The sequence below is a fragment of the Staurois parvus genome, unplaced genomic scaffold (assembly GCF_062004578.1).
Source record: "Staurois parvus isolate SC_StPar_1 unplaced genomic scaffold, SC_StPar_1.0 ptg000031l, whole genome shotgun sequence".
Classification (NCBI taxonomy): domain Eukaryota; kingdom Metazoa; phylum Chordata; class Amphibia; order Anura; family Ranidae; genus Staurois; species Staurois parvus.
This window is the reverse complement of record NW_028317827.1, coordinates 9,615,409-9,638,060: the sequence shown is the minus strand read 5'-3', so window position 1 is coordinate 9,638,060 and position 22,652 is coordinate 9,615,409. Positions and strand designations below refer to the sequence as shown.

The 22,652-nt window shown below is 36.2% G+C and overlaps 1 protein-coding gene across 4 annotated transcripts in view; it reads right to left on the bottom strand.

Annotated features, from left to right (window-relative positions):
- The window catches only part of SLC4A10 (solute carrier family 4 member 10), a 300,201-nt gene that overhangs the window by 12,751 nt on the left and 264,798 nt on the right, over positions 1–22,652 (bottom strand). For 3 of the 4 annotated variants that reach the window (XM_089660009.1, XM_089660018.1, XM_089660021.1), the window contains exons 18-24: positions 20,944–21,105; positions 19,480–19,731; positions 17,644–17,712; positions 16,003–16,176; positions 14,851–14,973; positions 14,471–14,538; positions 12,012–12,122 (exon numbers count right to left, since the gene is read on the bottom strand). In XM_089660009.1, coding sequence (XP_089516135.1) covers positions 12,012–12,122; positions 14,471–14,538; positions 14,851–14,973; positions 16,003–16,176; positions 17,644–17,712; positions 19,480–19,731; positions 20,944–21,105 — 959 coding nt within the window. Of the gene's footprint in view, positions 1–3,381; positions 3,420–12,011; positions 12,123–14,470; positions 14,539–14,850; positions 14,974–16,002; positions 16,177–17,643; positions 17,713–19,479; positions 19,732–20,943; positions 21,106–22,652 lie in introns of all 4 variants that reach the window. The other variant, XM_089660029.1, reaches the window with a different exon arrangement.

Below are 22,652 nucleotides of genomic sequence, written 5' to 3'. Positions count from 1 at the left end.
TGTAAGGAGAGACAAAGTTCATTCCCATCATTGATGCGTTCCCTCAAAAAACGGCCACCAATAGTGTCTATAGGTGATTGGTTCCCGTGTTACAGCTTTGACTTACACAGACACTCTTTCAAGACTATAGCAATATATTTGCCATGCGATGCAACACAATTTGCAAACAATCAAAATGGATGCTGGAAAGAAAGAATTGTAAGCATATTGAGCAAAAATGAAATTTCTTTAATACAGCTTTAGCAGGCATGCATGCACACAGATATGTTAAATTGCATATTCAAGAAGCAAGCTGGATATAATCTGTATATTATTCCAAACTGAATTATCACAGACTAATGCACAGCAATTTTTTAGTTGGAGAAATTAAAGTGTATGTAAACCCTAACAACAAGCTTATCGTATTTTATCCTTTTTGGTCTGTTATAACATAACACTTTCAGTGGTATATTTATCTGTTGGATAAGTACATAAAAATATCCAATGGTATTGCCAAAAATCTTGTATGCTTAAGTGCTGCACTCTTACCAATTGACATTATTCCCAGCTATGTCTGTGGACTAAAAACAGCTCCCCTTTTTTATGAGGAAAGGAGAATGGGGTGTTCTGTAGTCCAGGGGTGACAATGCTGGTCCTCTATAGCTATAGTAAAATGAGTAAACAAACACACATGCAGCCACCACATCTAAGGACTGGTAAACTGCAATGTATTATATTTTTGTTCTTGGGTTTACATATGCTTTAAACAGGTGCCTTGAGATGTTTAAATTGGTTTGGTTCATTAAGAAATTAGATGTAATACTCTAATTGGTTAGATGTAATAGAGAACTAAAACAATTATTTTATTTTTATTAGAAGATGACCTAATACGCTACACCCAACAAAGCAAAATTTCAACAATGCACCAGGTTCACATGAGCTGACAATTAGAAATATTAAACTGCATGAAATACTATCTGGAGTTGTTCTGTGGAAATGTGACTTTTTAAATTCAAAAATAAAAAGCCAATGTTTAATACAAGATAATTAATCTAATACAAGAAAAAATAAGATGGAAAATAAATTATTAGTACTTCTCAACATCATGAATTCTCGAATTAGAGCAACTTTAAGATGTACCTCCCAGTCCCACCCAAGGTCCTCCTCAGACCATGTTAATTTCAGTCATATAAATGCTGACTCAACTATAGAGTTCATTAATTATGTGTCTTTGCTATACAGCCTAAAGATTTGTTAGCTGCTTTTGTAGACAAAAGGAGTTATGAAGATATTTTTCTTTTTCCTAATGCCTTCTTTTTATTGCTCAATAAAATAGATTTCAACCAAGTCATTTGTTTTAAAGTGAACCCATATTTTACTTTAAACTTAAAAATTGTTTTATGCCACAAAAAAAGTTTCTTGTGCGCCCTTTTCTGATTTAGTTTCTCTTTGTTTCAGGGGCCTAGTTTACCCTTGTTTCACAGCTAAGCTCTGCCAATTGTCATTCCAATGTCCACTGCTTCAGTGGCCAGCATGGGCAATCTCATTGGACAAGACGGTAGCAGCAGGCGAGGTCAGGGAAAGTTATGCCCCAGTGAGAAGGAAGCTTACATTAGCAAAGGTCACAGAATAGATTTTTTTGCATAATGCATGAGGTGATTGTAGCCGTATTAGTGTATTTGCGGCAGAAACAATTGAGTACTGTCCGTGATACTTTTTATTTGCACTAACATACAATTTTGAGGACAAGCTTTCGGGGAATGTCCCCTTCTTCAGGTACTACTGCTTAGACCTGAAGAAGGGGACATTCCTCGAAAGCTTGTCCTCAAAATTGTATGTTAGTGCAAATAAAAAAAGTATCACGGACAGTACTCAATTGTTCCTTTGCATAATGCAGTAATTACTCATTTACATTTTAAAATAGAGTACACGTTTAATTTACGTTTTGTATGAATGGAAAAATTTTACTTTTATTTGCTAGGTTTTAACTACTTTCTGTGTCCCTGTTGGGTGTATTTCCCCTCACTTCCTACCCAGCTAGCCACAGTCATAATTAAGCAGTAACGATTTGAAAGAGAAAAAAAAATTATTTATTAGAATTTTGAGAGGATTAATATATACTACTTGGAGTAGTTGTGATATCAAGTAAAGCCAGGTTACTGTAGACTTTAGAACTACAAACTGGTTGCACTGACTAGGAACCTCACAAGTAGGTGGCTAGGGCCAATGGACTTGGTCAAAACTGATACTGCTGTACAAAGGACTATTCCCTTCTGAACCATTCCCAAACACACATATAGAGAAAACATAGGAACAGTTATTCCAAGCTCCTGCTGGTTTTCTCATACCACATAGCTTTAAAAAGTGCCAGTGACTGATACACAACTTTGCTAAAGTATTTAACATTTGTGTACAGCATTTTGACTTCCATCTAATATCAATAAAGCTGACAAAAGTGTAAGGGCATATATTATTTATCATTATTATTATTATTATTATTATTATTATTAACAAAACCAAAGGGCAGTTGCAAAGCAATTTAAATGTCTATCTAACCCTCAGACTACCAGCAGACTGTGTTGCTACTGCTAAGAAAATAAAAATAAAAAAAAAATAGAAAATAAAAATACTCTTTGAAAGCAAAATTTTGGGATAACAAAATGGAAAGCAAATAGAATTAAATCTGTAATTTTGTGCTAAAAAGGGCAGAAATGTCTTACAAAAACACATGTTTTAAGTGGGTGGCACTAACTACTTTCGATGGCACACTCTGAAGTACCAAACCTGTAGTTCCTCTATCAAAACACTTGATGCTGTTCATTTCAATGTATAAAAAAAGATTCTTTATTGTGAGTGGACAACTAATTCTGGTAAGCAGGAGCAATGAAGTTAAACTATGAATGAAAGAACATTACAGAAACAGATCTGCACAAAGCATTTTAGTATTCTGCTTGTCAGATATGATTACTGCATTAAAAAAAAAAAAAGAAATCAATGTAAAAAAAAAGAAAATTCACTCACTTTCTCTCTCTCTCTATTATAGTATTAAACAATGTTTGATGATTCCAAATTTGGCCTGGACATCTAGAATTGAATGACCTCTGCTCACGAAAGGGTTACAGAAGATAGTGCTCTTGATCAAAAAATAGATAAAAGCCTACGCAGTGATATGCACTTTTGTTTCAGAGCGACTAATACAATAAATGCAATCCATTTTGTGTGCCAACACTTACTATAAAAGTCTGTTTTTATTTCCATTTTGTTTTCCCAAATAGAAAAATTGCTGAGCGGCCTGCAAAGCATGCTGTAGTATGCAGTTACAAATGTCAGACTATGTGGACATCCAAGAGGTAAATTAGTAAACAAGTGTTATATTTAGATGCATGTGACCAGTGATCTTACCTTTAGGGATCAGCTCGTACAGTGATTAGGAAGGGGAGCTTATGACAGAAATGTAATATGCAACATATTAAATTCAATGGTGTTTTACTTGTGCTGGAATTTATAAAATGACTAAAACAGATGACACCAAGCTGAAAAAACTGAGGGATTTTCTAGACCAGTTACCTTGGGTTCACATCAGACTTCCAATCATGTTTAGAGAAAATAAACTGTTACCTTTGATTGGGTGGGATTAATTTCTTAAATGAGTAGAGGTTGTTAACTTTGCAAGGTGTGTTCACTTAAAGGGTTAGTTCTCTTGTTCAGAAAAAAATGAAAAGGTGAACTAACACCGTACAACCCCAACCCCTCCGGTCCTGCTTTACGTGCCTCCAAGGGTGATGAGATGTCAATGTGGCGGTGTGGGGATTCAAAATCCCCGCTCTTCTCCCTCTTCTTTCTGCAGTGCTTCTGGGAAAGATCCAAGCAATTCTAGTTGGTGAGTGTCAGGAAAGAGCATCGCTCTGATCTGTCCCAGATGTACCTGTTATGTGGCCACTGACAGCTCATCACAAACTGAGGTATGTAACATGAAGACCGGTGAACTTGCACTTTTAGTTTATTAGATTTGGTGTAGCTATGAATACTCAATCATGGGCACATGGAATTTTGGAAAAATAATTTTTTGCTAGCACATGATTGGAGGATATAGGTGAACCCCGCTGCACATTATTTACTAAATTAAGTGATGATGCTCTATTCTTTTAGTAAATAAACCCTCATAGTGTCTGAAGTAAACACAGGATTGCTTGTTAGACTAGCCTTTAGCACTTTAGGTCTTTTTCACCTCCTAATAATGTTTTTATTATATGATGCTTTGGTGCTTTTGTAGTGTCATGAACTGTTTGGTCGCAAACTCTGGCAATCCAAATTTTCAAATTACTTATAAACCTGAGCAGACGTATTGCTTACTTCTTTGTAATTAAGAACAGTACTTATTAATTATACACAATAATGTTTTTTTTCTTTTTTTAACAGCATCCTTTCTGCAACAAGAACTTCAAGTATGAGGTTTGTTTAAAGTGAAGCAAGAAAACCCTCTGATTTGAGTTCACTTTGGTCCTAGGTATTTGACTTCTTGACTTCTGGGCTGTCTTCTGCCTATCTTTTTGTAATCTGTTTTCCATAACATTGTCTGTAAAGAATATCTAAACCCAAGAACAAAAATGTAATATATTGCAGCTTACCAGTCCTTGCATGTGGTGGCTGTATTTGTTTTTTATTTCAAGCCAACTACATTTTCTGGAAGTTAAATAATTAGCTGTGGATCCTGACAGATATCCAGTGTCCTTGTAGCATCCTGTGGACTAAGCTGAAATCTCAAATAATGTTACCAGCTTTTCCAGCTATCTTTTGTCAACTACAGAACGCCTTCTCTGTATCTAACAGATGATGAAAATGAGGAGCTGTTTGTAATCCAAGACCAGGAAAGCAGCCTAGGGTGACAACCTGCTCCTCCATACATCGTGGGTAGATGTTGTTGCCCTAGGACAGGAAATCTTTTACTGGCAGGATAATCAGGTGAAAATAAAGAGGAAATATCCTAATGCAGCAACCACATCTAGGGACTGATAAGCTGCAAAATATTACATTTTTGTTCTTAGGTTTGGATATTCTTTAGGGAAAATGTTATGGAACCACAATACAGATAGATCAGCAGAGCATAGCCCAGAAGTTAGGATGTCAATTCCGTAGGAAGAATGCAAAACCAAATTCAAAGGAGCACACAAAAGGAGGCTTTTAGGTAAACATATTTCTTGATGACTAATGAAATGCTCTCATTGCATTAATGCCTGTTGGATAGGGCTTATCCCAGAAATCAGGAAAGTCAAAAACTTATCATGTCTCCTCTTAGGGAGGACTTTTTTAATGTGTGAAGTGGTTCATAACTGGTAGTATGAACACTGTAGTTCCATGTACAAAATGCACCTGCATTACTCACATCTACATAATGCAATTGTGTCATCTGCACTTCACTACAAAGCAGAATTTGCAGTATGATGTACTACAGTGAAAAAAACAAGTGTCTGTTTCTGCACTGAAGTTTATTCAAAGTGACCACAAATTGTAATTCAACATTGTGTGAATGGGCACTTAGTCATTTTTATATGGCTTTCAAATTTGTACATGCTCACTCTTCCTTTTTTGTGATTTTAATGAAAACATAAGCTCTAGAGGCAGAGTAGATACTACAGGGATACTACAGTATCCTACAGTAGATATCCAGAGTAGATACTACAGTAGATACTATAGATAGGTTACTACAATGATTCTGCCTAACTGATAAAGGAGAAGTTAGGCAAGCTATTTTGGCCATACTTCTCATGTGGGTCACAGGAGGATACTAACTTTTGCTCTCCTGTGAGCCAGAATCAGCTGATAGTGGGCTATTGCATGCTATCAGTTGATAGGGCAGAGCTGCTGCAGGCTCTGGAAGGACTGGACAATATTGTAGGGATTCACTCAGTTGCCTGATTGACAGCTGGCCCAGCCTCTTAGTCCACTGTCCATCTGCACCTGCCCCTTCACTTGCTCTGGACTAACAAAGCAGAGAACAGTGACTGACAGTCACTGCTCTCCACTCAGAACAGACATAAGCTTACCATAGATGGATCAAAATTTGGCCGGGTCATCAGGAAGCGGCTGAATTTCAATCCATTTTTGAGCAGACTGGTTGTACTGAAGTTAATCTATCGATTGACTTCAGCATAACCAGCCTGTCGGGTGTTTTTTTATGCGTTCATGCCAGCTATAGCTGCGGGCAGTGATCATTGTTTTCAGCCAGTGGGGTAGGCTCCCCGCCAGCAGAACACATTAGTACTGGAGGAGGGATTCCCCATCAACACTGACTGTGATGATGTGGGAATTGGGCAATTTTCTTTCGTTTCTTCCTTTCCGTGGTTGAAGTAATGTAAATCGCATATTGTATGACAAGTCTTAGAGCCGATAAGGGACAGCTGTAGCATCACACAAATACTGCAGCATAGAGGAGAGTTTGAAGGGGTTTTTTTGTTTGTTTTTTTTTTACAAACCTAAACTTCTCCTTTAAAGAACAGTTGAAATAGGATATGAGCCACACACGGGTTGATTTACTAAAGAAATACAAACTGTTCAGTTAGCAAAGTAAATGCTAAAAAAAGATGACACTGCATTCCCCTCATTCAGAAAATGTTAGTAATTTTTTTTTAATTTTCCTTGCATATCTGGGTATTCAAAGTGAACTTTTTTTTTTATTTTGGCAAGGAAAGATTAGAACTCCAGTCAAGTTTTTACAGAAATCTTGGTATATATATATATATATATATATATATATATATATATATACATACACAGTACTCAGCAAAAATGAGTACACCCTGTTTGAAAAGTAGGATTTTAATCAATATCAATGAGTTTTATAGAATATTTGTTTAGCTCATACATGACAGTAAGGTTAATAATATAACTTAGATTACAAGATGTTCAGTTTTACTGAAATTAGTTAATGCAAAAAATGAATACACCCCACAACAAAAACTACATCTAGCATTTTGTATGACCTCCATGATTGGTAAGTTGGCGACATGTTGAAACATCTTTTTCCTTTCTTTAAGAGAGAGATTGATGCTGAACAGACCAGGAGACATACTTGGCCACTGAATCACTTTCACCCTGTTCTTCTTCAGAAATGCAACAGTGGCCGTAGATGTGTGCTTTGGATCATTGTCATGTTGAAAAAGTGCACAACGAACAAGGGCACGGAGTGATGGTAGCATCTTCTCTTTCAATACAAAGCAGTACATCTGTGAATTCATGATACCATCAATGAAATGCAGCTCTCTGACACCAGCAGCACTCATGCAGGCACGCAGAAGGACAGTGCCACCACCATGTTTCACTGTAGGCACCATGCATTTTTCTTTGTACTCCTCACCTTAGTCTGCTTCTTTTTCAGCATGAGCCCTGGCAAATTCTACATGGACTTTAGGAGAGGGCTTTAGGAGAGGCTTCCTTCGTAGACGACACCCGTGCATGCCATTCCTCTGCAGTGTATGCCGTAATGTGTTATGGGAAACAATCACCCCAGTTTATACTTCTTTAGATAACTGCAGTGAAGTTGCATGGCAATTTTCTTCAACCCTTCTCATCAGAAGACGCTCCTGTTGAGGTGTTAATTTAAATGGATGACCTAGATGTCTGTGAGATGGTTGCAGTTCCATCTTTGTTACATTTTTTGTATTACTTATGCTACAGTATTCTGACAGATAAGTAAAGCTTTGCTGATCTCCTTGTAGCCTTCACCATTCTTGTTTAAAGAAATTATTCTCTTCCATGTGGTGCCATTGTTGACAGCAAGAATAGGGGTTTCTTTGGGATTTTTTTTGGAACTTTCATAAGTTTGCAGAATTATTGGGACTTTAATATATATATATATATATATATATATATATATATATATATATATATATATATATATATATATATATATGTATATAGTTTTATACAATTTCACTGTATACACAGTTTGATGGCATTGTATATGTGCTATTTTTAACACTAATGTCTTTTAAGCACCTTGAATTGACATATTGGTTTATTTATGATTTAGCCACTGGAGAGGAGGGATATAATTGTCAGCCCACAGGATATTGTAGTATATGCATGCACATTTGTAGGGGTCCTTTATGTAGTAGGGAGTTTATTTATTTAAAGTATTTTTTGGTAGAGGCAGCACAGCAATTTTATGTTTCCACTCACAAATTTGTGATTTTGCTAGCAGCAGCCAGTCTGATTGATCAGTCCTCTGCGCAGGTTATACTCACATACATGTGGTGCCATTTTCTTTGTTAAGTAACGCCCTTTTATAATCAGCAGTGGGCTGGACACTTGTTTAATGAATATTTAGACCACCTGTAGTTGAAATCTTGTTAATTAGGAATTTGTTGTCTAAACGTTATCTTTGCTCCTAAGACTTTCATTGGGGTGTATTCATTTTTGCAACACGGAATGAATGAATTTGTTAGGAAAAATACTTTTTTTGTGTGTGCAAATTAACAAATCTTGTTTGCAATCAATGGCTGACATTTGTGGGAGTATTTTGTAGTATAGTGTCCCATGAAAAATGTTGACTCTGAAAAGAAAGTGAAGGTTTTCTGACAAATCTGTTGAGGAGTACTCATTTATGTTGAGCATTGTGTATGTATGTGTGTGTATATATATATATGTATATATATATATATATATATATAAATAAAAAGAATATTATTACTGGTAGGAAATAAATGCAAAGACTCTTTTCGTCCTAAAAAAAAATTGTAAAATGTTTCTCAAACGAAAAAAATAAAAGTTTGTGTGTGTATATATATATATATATATATATATATATATATATATATATATATATATATATATATATAGGTGTATATATATATATATATATATACACACACACACACACACACACACACACACACTTTTTTTGTTTGAGAAACTTTTTACGATTTATTTTAGGACAAAAGAGTCTTCTGCATTTATTTCCTACCAGTTATACTATTCTTTTTATTTATTTATTTATACATACACATATATATGGTTTGTCATTTTAGAGAAGTAATAATTATTTAGTGTTTAGACTTATTTATATCTTGCTAAAGATTTTTACATAAGATGCTTAGGTTATCAAATTTGGAATTTTAATATTACATTTACTTTTTAGTATCTCATTCTACCCAATTATATACAATATTGACTGAAAGTTTATTTATTACACTGGAAGTGCTGATGAATTGAGCTATTTTGTACCCTTGAAATGCACTGTAACTTTCTAAGCTTTGCAACTAATAAACTGTAATTGTACTGCTCAAACCTTGTGATGCCCTCATATATTTTGATGTGTATAATCCATTTTAAGGTTTACATTGCCATCTGTATCACTAGGAAGATTTACCATAACTATTTCAAAAGGATTCATTTACTATAGGCAAACAGACTGTTCACAAGGTAAGTTGCACTTTGCAAAGAAATGTTCCCCAGAGCTTAGTGCATGAGGTGAAGTTCTGATTACTTCTGTCATCCAATCATGATCAAGCAAAATTGCTGTTTTTTTTTACCTTACACTTGATTGGGCATTCACCACATTCACTTCTGGGGCTAATTCTCATGCAAAGGGCAACTCCCCTTGAAAAACCTATTTGCCTTTAGTAGAACAACCCAAAAGTGATGGAAAAATGTAACATTTTAAGTTGCAACTGGAACAGTAATAGAGGGGAACCTTCCAATGGAGACAGTTTAACTGACAACTGTTTGACATAAGATTTCCCTTTCTTTAACGAGATTATCTCTCAATTCCTGTTGTGTCTTGAGGAAGTAAAGGAAAATCTCCTAAATTGGGAAACAGACAGGGAAAGAAAAACTTGACAGGAGTTTTAACTAATCCTTACTATTACAAAACTTAAAAAAAAAATTGCACCAAATAAGTAGGTCTGTCTTTGTCTAAAATATCAGATCAGGTCAGTGGAATTCTAACTTTCCACTGGTCCTGATTTGGTAGTAGTTACACTAAACACAGGCTAGGTTTAGAATAATTTTTCTAGTAAATGAGTTGTAACACTATTAGACGATACAGGGTCACTGCAATGCAGACATCACAACTAGGTTTGTAAAAAAAGTAACACAATTTATTTTTCATACTCGATTTACAATAGAATAAAATTTAAATAATCTAAGCCTGAGCTAATGTACAATTCACCAAAATCCAGCACAGTAAGTATTTGGTCTTCAGCAACACCTAATGGAAAATGTAATTTTCTAATACTGAAGTTTGCTCCTGTTTGCCTGTATATAACACCAAATATAGGCCAAAGAAAATTCTTTGATTGCACAGAAACAATGGACAACAATGGATAAAACTGAAAAAAAAAACACAGACACTACTGAAATTTGTAAATTAACGTGTCTATTTCAATGTCAGAACCAATAAGCCCAGATTCCTATGGCCAATAGCAGCCAAACAGGCTTAGTGGTAAACGATACTGTGTAGTATTTAAGATGAAAGCAGATATTTGGTTGATGTGGCTACTTAGAGCATCTCTGGGATTGGTGTACCAAACGACTAAATAAGCATCTAGATGAATTTCATCACAAGTAAAGAACAGTCAGACAATATCTATTAATGGTAATTTTCCAAAAAATGCAAACTGATTGTTGTGACACTCAAGCTATGATGCTAATTAATTTAAAATGCATTTTATTTATGCAGTTTATGAAATTGTGATTTTAAAAATTAAGTAATTTCAAGGTGCATAAGGTGTGGCGCAAGCCACATTTCTTCAATGTAAAAGACCAGTGAACATAAATAATGAAGTTGGTTTATATGCAAGAGCTTTTAGTAACATTCATGGATAAATATTTGAAAGAGTAAGGTGTTATTTAAATGAAAATGCAAAGTGAAAGGACCCTCATCTAAATAATAAAAACATACTACAGAGGATAAAGCTTTCTTCAATACAGATGTTTGACTCTGTACAAAATGGCTTATTTATTATAAAGACCAAAAAGCTTTAAAATAGAATTCCTGTTTTGTTTCTTCCCTCAGTTTATTTGGTGATTTTTTATATTTTATTATTAATATACTATATTATATATTACTTATTATTATTTATTAATTTGATACTATTTTTTTGTTTTTTTTCTCCTGAAATTGAAGCTGAACTTTAGACAAATAACTATGCATGCAGTTGAAATACATCAGCTCTGTCTCGGACACCTGCGATTGGAACATTAAGTAGCAGCGCACACTAAAGGGATTCTCACTCTGCTCTGTCTTTTTCAGTATGAGGCATTTTCTCAGAGTTCTAATGTTTCTTCTCCCAATCTGAACATATTTTACTGGGCATTAAAAAAGACTTCATTATATAAGCATATTAAAATAATTATTCTAGTTGCAGTATATTTAATTTTTAATAAATCCATAGCTGAATTAAAGGTTGGGACTTGTCTAGAATTCAGCTTTAATATTACTTTGGGACTGTTTAATTATTTTGAGTAGGTAAGGTTTTCAATAGCAGACAAATTGAGTTGTTTGATATAAGTAAAGGTTTTATTAAGAATGTTAGCATATTTCTCCAAACTGTATATAAAGCTTTAAGCAAAACTGTGACCTCTTGAGATTTATAATAATATGTTAAAAATGTGTTGATTTTTCCAAAATATTAACAAAAATAAAATTACTAAATAAAATTAAAATACTCAGTGATGTCAGGGCTTAAAGTATATGCTGTTGTTAAAATATATGCAAACATGTCGATTTGCCCTATATGGGTTTGGTTAGGAAGGGTTCTTTTCTCACAGGTGATACTAAATTGTAAAATGATGTTAATATCTCATATTCAGACAGGTATCAAAATTATATTTATGAATGTTACTAGCAGCTCTATTACGTGAAGCAACTTTTTTTTAAAGTTTACCACTCTTTTTAGTTTTCTCGATCTAGTTCTTTACATGTGACAGTTAACAGAATCAAAATAAAAACTAAAATTTACTACTGGTGATGTATATTGTACACTAGCAAAATAATACAAAAATAAGGAAGTTACTTAGAAAAAAATTAAAACCTTTTAGAAGAAGATTCCTTAGTCTTTGTGTTTTCTGAGGTTAATAGCAGAGTCTTCCACACTGATGTTTTTGCCATTTCATCAGAAATATTTATTACTGATGGGTCCTCTCTAGACAGAATTAACACACAGAATAATGCACAAAATGAATAACTTTCCTAACTAACTGTCTGAGAAGCTGCTGCTTGATCAGGTGACTACAATAAAGTTTAAAATTTGTAAAGCAAATACATTCAGAGCTTTTTATCTTTCTGCACTGCTGTGGATTTAATGGAAGCACTGTTTAAACAGTTCAAGTGGGTAGAATATCCATTGCAATAAAAAAAAAAATTTAGTTGTACCATGTATGTATTAAAGAACAGTACCTTCTGTTTTGTGGCTTTAAAATTGATGAACATTAACAGATATAATTACTTTGCCTAAATTGATACAGCATCAAAAATTTACATGAATTTGTTGTTCAACAATAACAATGGAACCCTACTGCAAATAAATATTACAAATACCAGATGATTTCATATAATATAGACAAGTCAGTACTTTTGAAGATCTTTTCTAGTTCTTTCATACTTGCTCTACCAAAGGCCAGTCTGTGTTGTATTTCATGACTGCTGGATCCTATCTCTATGCAATGTGCTCATTTCATATACCTTCATGCTGTTCTTTTGGAATGCAGCTCTCTAGGCAAGGCCATTGGCTCAATGTTTCCCATCTCCTTCTGTTCCCTGCTATTTTATGAATGAAATTAGTTGATGCATAAAGTGGCCCTAACAAACTTCTAATGTTGTAACCAATTCTAAGAAAAAAAAAAATAGCAGGGCCGTAGAAAGTGTATGGACTACAAGTATTCAGCTAAAAATATATCTGTCCACCAGGCTATGTTTCAGGAGAACTGTATCTCGGAAAGCAACGAAGTAAATGTAATTATCACTGCATATTTCAAAGATATTTCCTGGAAATCTAATTTAAAAGGAACCTGTGCCCAGACTATGCACAGCAAAGTATTTATATGTTTTGATGAAGTAGTAAAAGTAGTTTAACACAAGCTCCCATTTACCACTGTAACTATAGATATTTTGAAGAAATTAATCTTCAAAGTTCAACAAAGGTACTGAAATCTTAGCTCTTTACCTCTTGCTTTCTATTACACCAAAATCCTGACAGCCTATCAGTCCTCTAATGTATACATACAGTATGTGTTTCTAAGCTATCTCCAGCTAAAATCTGACTTTAGAGTCTCTATTGTGATCTCTAAGAATCTTTGAGAATAAATTACTGCACAGTACCAGCAGCTAGAGCAGTCAGATGGCTTGTTTTAAAGCCTGTATGCTAATTGTTAATACAAAAGGGATAACAGGAGCATGGTGTGGCAGTCCATGTATGTATTGATGAGTTCCAAGTGGGCATGGGTAAGGGTAGTCCAGTAGGCACTAAGGGCAAGCTGCAAAGAAGTGAAACAAAGAAACACAGCGCCTCTAAGTGTGTACTGTGAAGGTATTTAATAGAAAGATAAGTAGTAATTCACATCTTAGAATATAAAAACAGGCTCATGGGTAAGAGAGTGAGAAGTCTATAGCCAGATGTTGTGTGTCTGATCCAGAGAGGAGATCAATTAGATCCACCAGCAGATGGTGCTGTGCATGTGCAGCATGGACTGTAAGCCTGGTGGAATCTCCAAGGTGTCTGCCAGCAGATAGTGCTGTGCATATGCAGCATAGATGGTGAAGCCTGGCAGAGTCTCCAAGATGTCCGGGATCTGCACTTTGATTATGTCAGATGCCACACGTGCTGATCCCGGACATCTTGGAGACTCTGCCAGGCTTCACCATATATGCTGCATATGCACAGCACCATCTGCTGGCGCGAACACCTTGGAAATTCCACCAGGCTTACCATCCATGTTGCACATGCACAGCACCATCTGCTGGCAGACTTAATCGATCTCCCCTCTGGATCAGTCACACAACATCTGGCTATAGGCGTCTCACCCTCTTACCCATGAGCCTGTTTTTACATTCTAAGATGTGAGTTGCTACTTATCTTTCTATTAAATACCTTCACAGTACACACTTAGAGGTGCTGTGTTTCTTTGTTTCCCTGTTATGCTAATTGTTAAGAATCTCAGTGCTTTAATGTCCACAGTCTGAGCACAGGGGCACTTTAAAGACACAGCAACAAGTGAAAAGCTACTACGGATCTTAGTTTTTGAGATGCTGCAACCACCACTCCTGCCACCAACAATCATTCAATATCCATTCTAATATTTGTTGTAATATAATCTCAATTACAGCATGTCAGTCACAGCTTGTGCTCTGCTGTTTAACATAAGTAGATATTCTTGAGGAAACCAGTGAATGTAAATGCAAAAACATGTGCAAGACTGAACAGACTATGCAAAACTATGCAGTAGTTACTTTGACACAATTGGAACAGTTTGCAGTTCTGTGTTTTCATGTTACCTGCAGTTTCCTTCCATCGGTAGCTGGACAGTTCCCTCATCTTCCAACACCAACATGCTTTGCTCCTCCTGAAAGATGATAGGGCAAATGTAAGTTTCATTGGGGAATTTGGAATATTAAAAATCAACACAATGAACGACAGCTAAGATAGCTCAAGGACTAAGGTTTCCATAGATGTTGTCTATGAAACTTTATTCCATTTGAGGCAGGAACAAATTAGAGCAGATAGGTGATGATATAGGCTTTATGACATATTGTAACACACTGAAACACATGTGGGTATAGTTAAACAGAAGTATTTGTGATAGCTGTCTTTGGATCACACCTGTTAGAATCACACTCAATTTTCTGGTCACACAAACCATTTTGAATGTTATTACCTCTTTCTCTGCATCTTCCAATTTCTTTTTCTTACTTTCAGGCATAAGATCATCCAACCAACTCAGTTCACGTTTAGTAAAGAAAAAATCCATTAATTTCCTTACAAACACCAATGCCAATACCTGGAAAGAAAGGGAAAGTGTTATAGTTGCCACCATGTGTGCCACAAAGCAAATCAAAACACTAATTAGATTTCAAGTCTTGGTCAACACAAAGACAAACTTCCATCTACAAACTTTGATTGATGAGGGCAAGCTAGGATTCCATAAACTGTTGGACTGTTATACAGTTTCTGTCTAACATTTTAGTGGGATACAATTATTTTGGACTTTGACACTATGGTTTCAATTAAAGAGAGAAAGTAGACATCCTATGTTGTATGCTATATGTAGAAAACCCATAGTATGCTCATTGAACTACTCTGAAAGAATGAACCCAGAAGCACTCAGCTCTGAGCACGTCTAAGCTCAGAGCTCACAATCTCTAGCCTCTTAGGCGGGGGAAGAAGTTGATTAAGAACAGTCTGTGGTCAATCACAGTGCAAATGAGACGTCAGGGGTCTAACAGACGACTAATGTATTCTTAAAGGGAAACTGTCACCTGTACTATGCACACACATAGAAGACTAACAATAAAGTTAATACATTCACAAATATGTGTCGTGTGTGCACATGCATGGAAATGACTATTGCACCATACATATTCAGTATCACTGTACATGACAGAGTGACAGAAATAATTCTAGGGAAATCATTGACTTTGAGCTCTAAATTGTTGAGCTAGAAAGGCTTTTAAAGCTTCACCTATGGACAATTTTGGATACTGTATATGTTTGCTGTTTCACTGTCATACATTTTGAGGTTTGACATATAGGGTATCTATTTACTCAATACAACATCATATTTTATATTTTACCAACAATTTGGGCATTTTATTTTATTTGTGCTGACTAACATTAATTTAGGTGTATATAATGTAGACTTGATAAACAGAAGTGCAATGAAAAATGACAACTTCTGCCATTCGACATCGGTTTAAAAAGAAAAAAAGTTTACACCAAAAATAAATAATAAATAAATAGTAATGACCCCAAACAATTATAATTTCTGTTTAAACAATTCTAATTACAGTCAGCCCATACACATTCTTACCATCATTGGGAAAACAATGGCTGCCCTGGAGGCTTTGATTACCCACAGCAGTACAAGACAGGTCAGCTGCAGGATGGTAAAGAGGTGGACCTTACGAAGGGGGACGTGCCTCAAATAGATAAAGTCTGGCTGGTGTTTTGCTGGCATCCAAAATAATAATATCCTGTCAAAGAACTGTGAAGAAAAGTGGTACAGTTTAAATGGCAATTATGTAAAAACTCCATTTAGGTGGCAAATATAATGTCTTTGTGTTGATTTGCAGACGTCCATTGGCCTTTAACTTATAACTAACCTAAGACTATGCACCTAATGCCAATCAGCATGCTCTTACAAAACAATTGATGTTGTACAGATCGATAACTGGAATGTATAGCATCAAAAATGTTTAACCCTCTCATAACCAAATGCTATTAATGTTTAAATATCTATAGGGCTTTTATTTGGTACACTATTTTAATTAAAACCCTGCTGTGTATTTTTAGGCTAACAAATGCACAACTATGTATTTTGCAATATTTTGTCATATTTTGTATACTTCACAATTACAGTTATAATAAACCCTAATGGCACTAAAAATGCCTCTACAAACTCAAGATGGCAGTGTTCATCTGTAGGCTGAAGGTTTCTATTTTTAACAAAGTAGTCTCAAGTCTGCTGTAATCACTATGTCATAGCTAACATAGAGATCACATGATGTCAATCATCAATGGGGACCCAAGCTATCCGTGGCAGCTGGGACTAACAGTCAGCAGCCTCACAAAGTGTTGGTTCTCAAAAGGGGAACATAAGCGGGGCACCATGTTGGAAGACCTTTATTGGCAGATTGTTGGCTGGAAGGCATTAAAGGAGACGTATGACCAAAAATCTGTTGGCCCTTCTTCTCCTATGGATCTAAGGAGTGCACTTAGTTCTGCACTCCTGTGACTTGTTTTCAGCCTACAACAGGATAAACCCCACTGTTGGCTGACATTGCAGAGCCAGTCCAGGCTCTGCAATGATACCAACCATATTGTCGAGATCTGGCCAGATGCTTGACAGGCAGCTGGCTCAGCCTCCAAGCTTACTGCTGAACCAGCCACTCCTGCCCCCTCCGCAGCCCAGCACTTCAGTGACCGCTGGAGGACCATTATTGTTAAAAGCTAAACACCTCTTCAAAAAAAGAACAGAGCAATCAGCGGTCATATGATCACTCAGTTCTCGGTCTTAGAGTTGACGTGGGACAGCTACAACATCACAAAGATGCTGCAGCATAGAGATGAGTATGTATGTTTGCTTTTTTTATTGTTTTTTTTAACCTCATACTTCTCCCTTAAGGAATACAAAGGTGTCATCTTTCTATTAAACAATATACTGATTGGACAATGAAGGAGAAGCAACATGGAGCATCAAGTACATCTGCTTTCTTCTCCTGTTGGTATGTTCCCTGTCAACACATTTTTGCAGCAAAGTCATGGAATTAACTGCCGTAAACTGAAATGCACAGTTCCATAATAGTAAAGACATTGTCCATTTGCCAAAAAGCTATAATAAAATAAAAATAAGGAATGGTAATGAATTTACTTTAAAATTAAAGTTGAATGTCTAGCTCTAGCTCTGCGGTGTCTATTCTATAATACATCACCCGTCATTATTTGCCATTACCTGAATTCCCTTTAGTGATGAGGCACCCATATAGAGAAAGACTCCATAAAGAACTGGCATAGGAATAAACTACGAACCAAAAAGAGAAAAGACATACATGGTTACCAAAAGTGACTTAAAATAAAAATTCATAAGAAATGGCAGCAGACAGTACATCAGGAACATGTAACAAAACGTATATATTTGTGTAGCTTGTTAAAGAGGTACTCTATTCTTTTTAATATGTTTTAAGTATGTCACATTAGGGCCCATTCACAATATGGGGGGGATTTACTAAAACTAGAGCACTCAGAATCTGGTGTAGCTCTGCGTGGCAGCCAATAAGCTCCTAACTTCAGCTTGTTCAATTAAGCTTTAACAATAAAATCTGGAAGCTGATTAGTTTCTATATGTCCTATAACACAATGGTAATACCTGTTAATCCTGCCAGGAGAGTCAATGTTTTTACACGCCCTATTACAGGCTAATTTGTTCACCTACACTGGCAGTCATAGGGTTGGAAAAAATACATAACATTGGGGGTACTTCCAGTGGTTAGCTTTAGTTTGCATGGTTTAAACCATTTTTCAAAAAGAAAAATCTGTTGTTTTAGCTGTGTAAAATTGTCAACTGGAGTTGGGCTTGAATTTTTTTTTTTGCTATTTCAGATCCATTTAAAACCATGGGGTTGGTTTACTAAAGAAAAAATGTTGTTCCTTTTTAAAGAAAGTTGAACTTTACATGGGAATTTGCCAGAGAGCTTAGTGAAATTTTACTTTGCAAAGAATACCCAATCACGTGCAAGTAAATAAAATGCATTTTTGCTTGCAGATGATTGGATGAGGTAAGTCAGAGTAGAGCTTCACTTCATTCACTCAGCTCTGGGGCACGTGCCCTTGCAAAGTGAAACTTCCATTATAAAGTGAACAGTCTATTTGACCTTACTAAATCAACCCCTATATGTTCATTTAAGATTAACCTGTCCATGGGGTGGCAACGCAACTGTGAGATTTCACTGTAGATAAAACAGGGTGGTCACCCTAATACAGGAAGTGGAAATATAAGAAATCTACCAGCAGAGCAACAGTTAATAAGACTATGTTATGAGAGATTCAGAAAACAAAGACTGCTTTGTCACTGCTAGTAGAAGACTTGCATCAGAAATGCTCATGGGCATCACAGCAGCCATTTAACTCCTTTTTGTGCCAGCACTTTCTTAAGGATTAAATCTTCATTTTGAAATCCCAGTCTGTTCTTTGCTTTCATTCAACTTTTGTCTTTTCTGGCTTTTTAACATTCTCATGTAGTTCTCTAAATTACAAAAGTTTACCTAATTCAGGCAGCTGGAGGGTGTTCTACCTACAGGGTACCACCCACATTAAGGGACACATATATGCTGTAGCTTTTAATGTGATGAGCATGGTAAAGAGCCTGACACATACTTATTGTCAACCTAGTGCTATGCCGGAGGAGCAAGGCATCACAGGACCCTTGCTCAATGTATTACTTTCTAGAAAGAAGAAGTTGTTTGCCACCACTCCCTATCCAATGCAGGAGAGAGAGGAGAAAAAAGTCTAGAGCAGTCATATGACCGATCCTTTTTAAGGTATTTCTGGAGACTTGTTTAATGTTTGACATATGGATACATAAGGCGGGGGGGGGGCATTGGGAAGGGGGGGCACTTTGGAGATATGCTCCACTTGCTCACTGGAATGGTCAATTTTCCACTTTATTTTTTCCATTCAGTAAAAGAAAAAACATTTCACTAGTTTCCATGGACAAAAACATTTATTGATTCAGACAATATTGTCCCCGACAATGCTTTATTTCATGGGCCTGTTGAAGCTGTTTACATACCTGAAGAACTCTTGTCATAAATACAGAGGACCCCATGAGTACAAAAATCATGAGTCCCGTAACCCTTTGTTCGCGGATCCCTAAAAATTTAGGCTGTTCTCCTGGAGCCGAACACTCTGACTCCAGCTTGAGACTGTTTACATGAGTGATAGAGAGGACAGTTGCAGCAACAAACCAGGGCAGACCCATCACCGAGCACACGCCAAGCATGATACCAACCATCAGAAGATCAAGATGGTAGCCACAGCCTTTCTGCAGAAACAAAGAATATAAATAATTTAGGTTAACTGCCCTACCTATTTGATGTTTCTAAATTTATTTTTAAAAAATGGTTTATGTATCCATCTGTCAACCTATTTGTGTGTGCGAAAGCGTACATAAACCCTAAAACAAATATATATATATTGTATATACAGTATATACATGCAGTTTGCCTACCCTTAGATGTAGTGGCTCCATTTGTTATTGAGGCCACTTACTTTTAACCCATGATCCTGCCAGTAAAGTCCTGTACACAAGAATATTGGATGAATGATCATCCATTATCTTTTGCATGCTAATCTCTTATTGAAAGTGAAGAGGTTAATAAAGTTATGAAAATTCTTGTACACCAGAAAGAAAATTCGGAAGTGATGTATTCAAGGCTGCTACTTGAAATTCTGGGCCCCTGTATAGCCTACCAAATATTTGTCTAAAAATGCGCCTATTGCTCCGAGCATCCTGTCTCAGCATACATCCCGCCACTTCAAACCCACCCGCTCAATCCGGCCACGTGCGTCTCTCTCTCTCCAGCAGCTGAAAGCCGGAGGGAGGGAGAGGGGGAGAAATCTGCTTTAAAGCTGCTGGAGGGTGCTCCCTCCCCTGCCCCACTGATCCTCCTGCTGTCCCCCCTGGGTGCTCAGGCCCCCTATAGAAGTACCGGTGGTCCCCCCTGATGGCAGCCCTGAATGTATTTGTATTGTATTTTCAGACAAAAACTGTACTAAGTAAATTAAAATCATACGATTTGTTATTGTACAAGAAAACGTTTCATGCTTGTGCCTTCAAATAATTTTGGATGAAAGCTGTGTACAATCGATCATGATATGATCTCTTCAAAAGCAGTATTTTTCATACGATTTTCTAATCATGTGTACTAGGCTCAATACATGCTAGGTTGACAGTACTCACTCACTGTATTGTATCTACAGACGAGCAGCATTGTCACCCTAGAACCCTAGATTACTCTTCTGATTTGAGCTTCAAACAACAACACAAATACCTCCACCTCTCTTCATCTGCACATTGGGAGGTAGTATTTTGAAATTTAGACAGCTATGAAAGCTTATTTTATTGCTTGAGATTGCTGTTCAGTCCATAAGAAGTTACTGGATTTCTGGCAGGAACTTGCAGAAAATGTCCATATTGTGTTACTGCAGCTTTAGAAATCAGGCTCTTGCAAGCTGGCCATTCATTATCTCATACCTTTAACTTGTGTTCTTTCCTGTTAATAATGACAGCTGTAATTTGTTGGTCCATAAAGATCAGAATGGTACAGAGCAGAGATGGAATGACAGCAGCAAGCACTGTCCACCAAGGATTTGGTCCTAACGGGTTAACGAACCAGCCACGATCATCTCTTGTAGGCTAAAAAGAAAGACAATAAGTAATGATATAGGAAGGATGAGATACATGGCAGCTTTATGATCATTTTATGAAGATATTTTTGGAACTATGTCATCCAGGGTCATATATACCATAAGGAATTTGTGGGCTAGTTCCACTGTCTTCACCATTGAACTCCCAAATAGTTTACACAGAGATCCTTATGGAAAATTAACATTCTTTAACAGGCTTTATTTGTACCCTCTTAAATATCAATAATTACCATAAAAAATCAAATGGAAACCAAACTTCAAAAAACATATTCAAGAGAAATATTATAAGGCCTTAAAGTACATATAAACCCTATTGGCCAAATCAAGTGTTGGTGTGATACGGTGTCATTCGTTTTGAATGATACCCCAACAGAAATTCTCCAATTACCTCCATTGTTGTATGCTGCCATTAGAAAAAAAAGGGTTAAAGTCTAAGTTTGGACATGCGGAATCTGGTGGAGGAGTGTTTAGCTGTCTCGTGCACAGCAACCATATGTGATGCTGAGCGATAAGGGAAGCCATAGATTATATGTGATGTTGGTATAGGAGTCTCACTCATTGAAGTCATGTGTTATGGTGTATGACCATGTGTCAGCTGAGCTCACATGATCTTGCTTGTCTGAGATCCAGTCTTTCTAGTAAGAAATGTGTTTATCCTTGTGACATGGATATCCTCACAACACTGGCTCCTATTGGGATTTGCACTGGATTGTGACTGTTAATAACAGATTTTAACGTGAGACTTTCTTTGACCTTGGTGGACTTTATTGAATACCTTTCCTATTGACATATATATTAAGTGCTATTGAATCTGGACTGTACAAGGTACATATGGACACATATGTATATATAGTTTAATAATTGTTATAAACACATATAATTTTATTATATCCCCCCTTTTTTTCTCTCTCTTTCTTCCTTCCTCTGTGATTAGTTACTTAGTGAGAGTTATTGTATTTAATTTTTGGAATGGTCTAATTTTTACATATATTTTTTTTATATTATTTTAGTGATTATTATATCCATATTTCTGAGATCTAAGGTCCTGAGGAAGCAGGCCACCCTGTGAAACACGTCGACCTACAATGTATGATATCTAAAGGACTTAAGTGATACCGTCCCTCTATCACTGTATGTGGGAGATAAGTGACAGAATCAATGTCCTACTTTACCAATGTTTTTAATGGAAACTAAGGGGTTGATTTACTAAAGGCAAATAGACTGTGCTGTTTGCAAAGTGCAGTTGCTCCAGAGCTTACTAAATGAAGCAAAGCTTCACTTTGCAAAGAATACCCAATCAGGGGCCAGGAAAATAAAAAAAAACAGCATTTTTGCTCACACATGATTGGATGATGGAAGTTATCAGAGCTTTTGCTTATTTACTAAGCTCTGGAGCAACTGCTCTTGCAGAGCACACAGTCTATTTGCCTTTAGTAAATCAACCCCTATGCTTTTAAATTATTGGAATAAAAAGCTGTAACATGCATGTTTGACCATTGGAGGGGTATATAAAGTCCCAATATTCTGTGTCTTCTT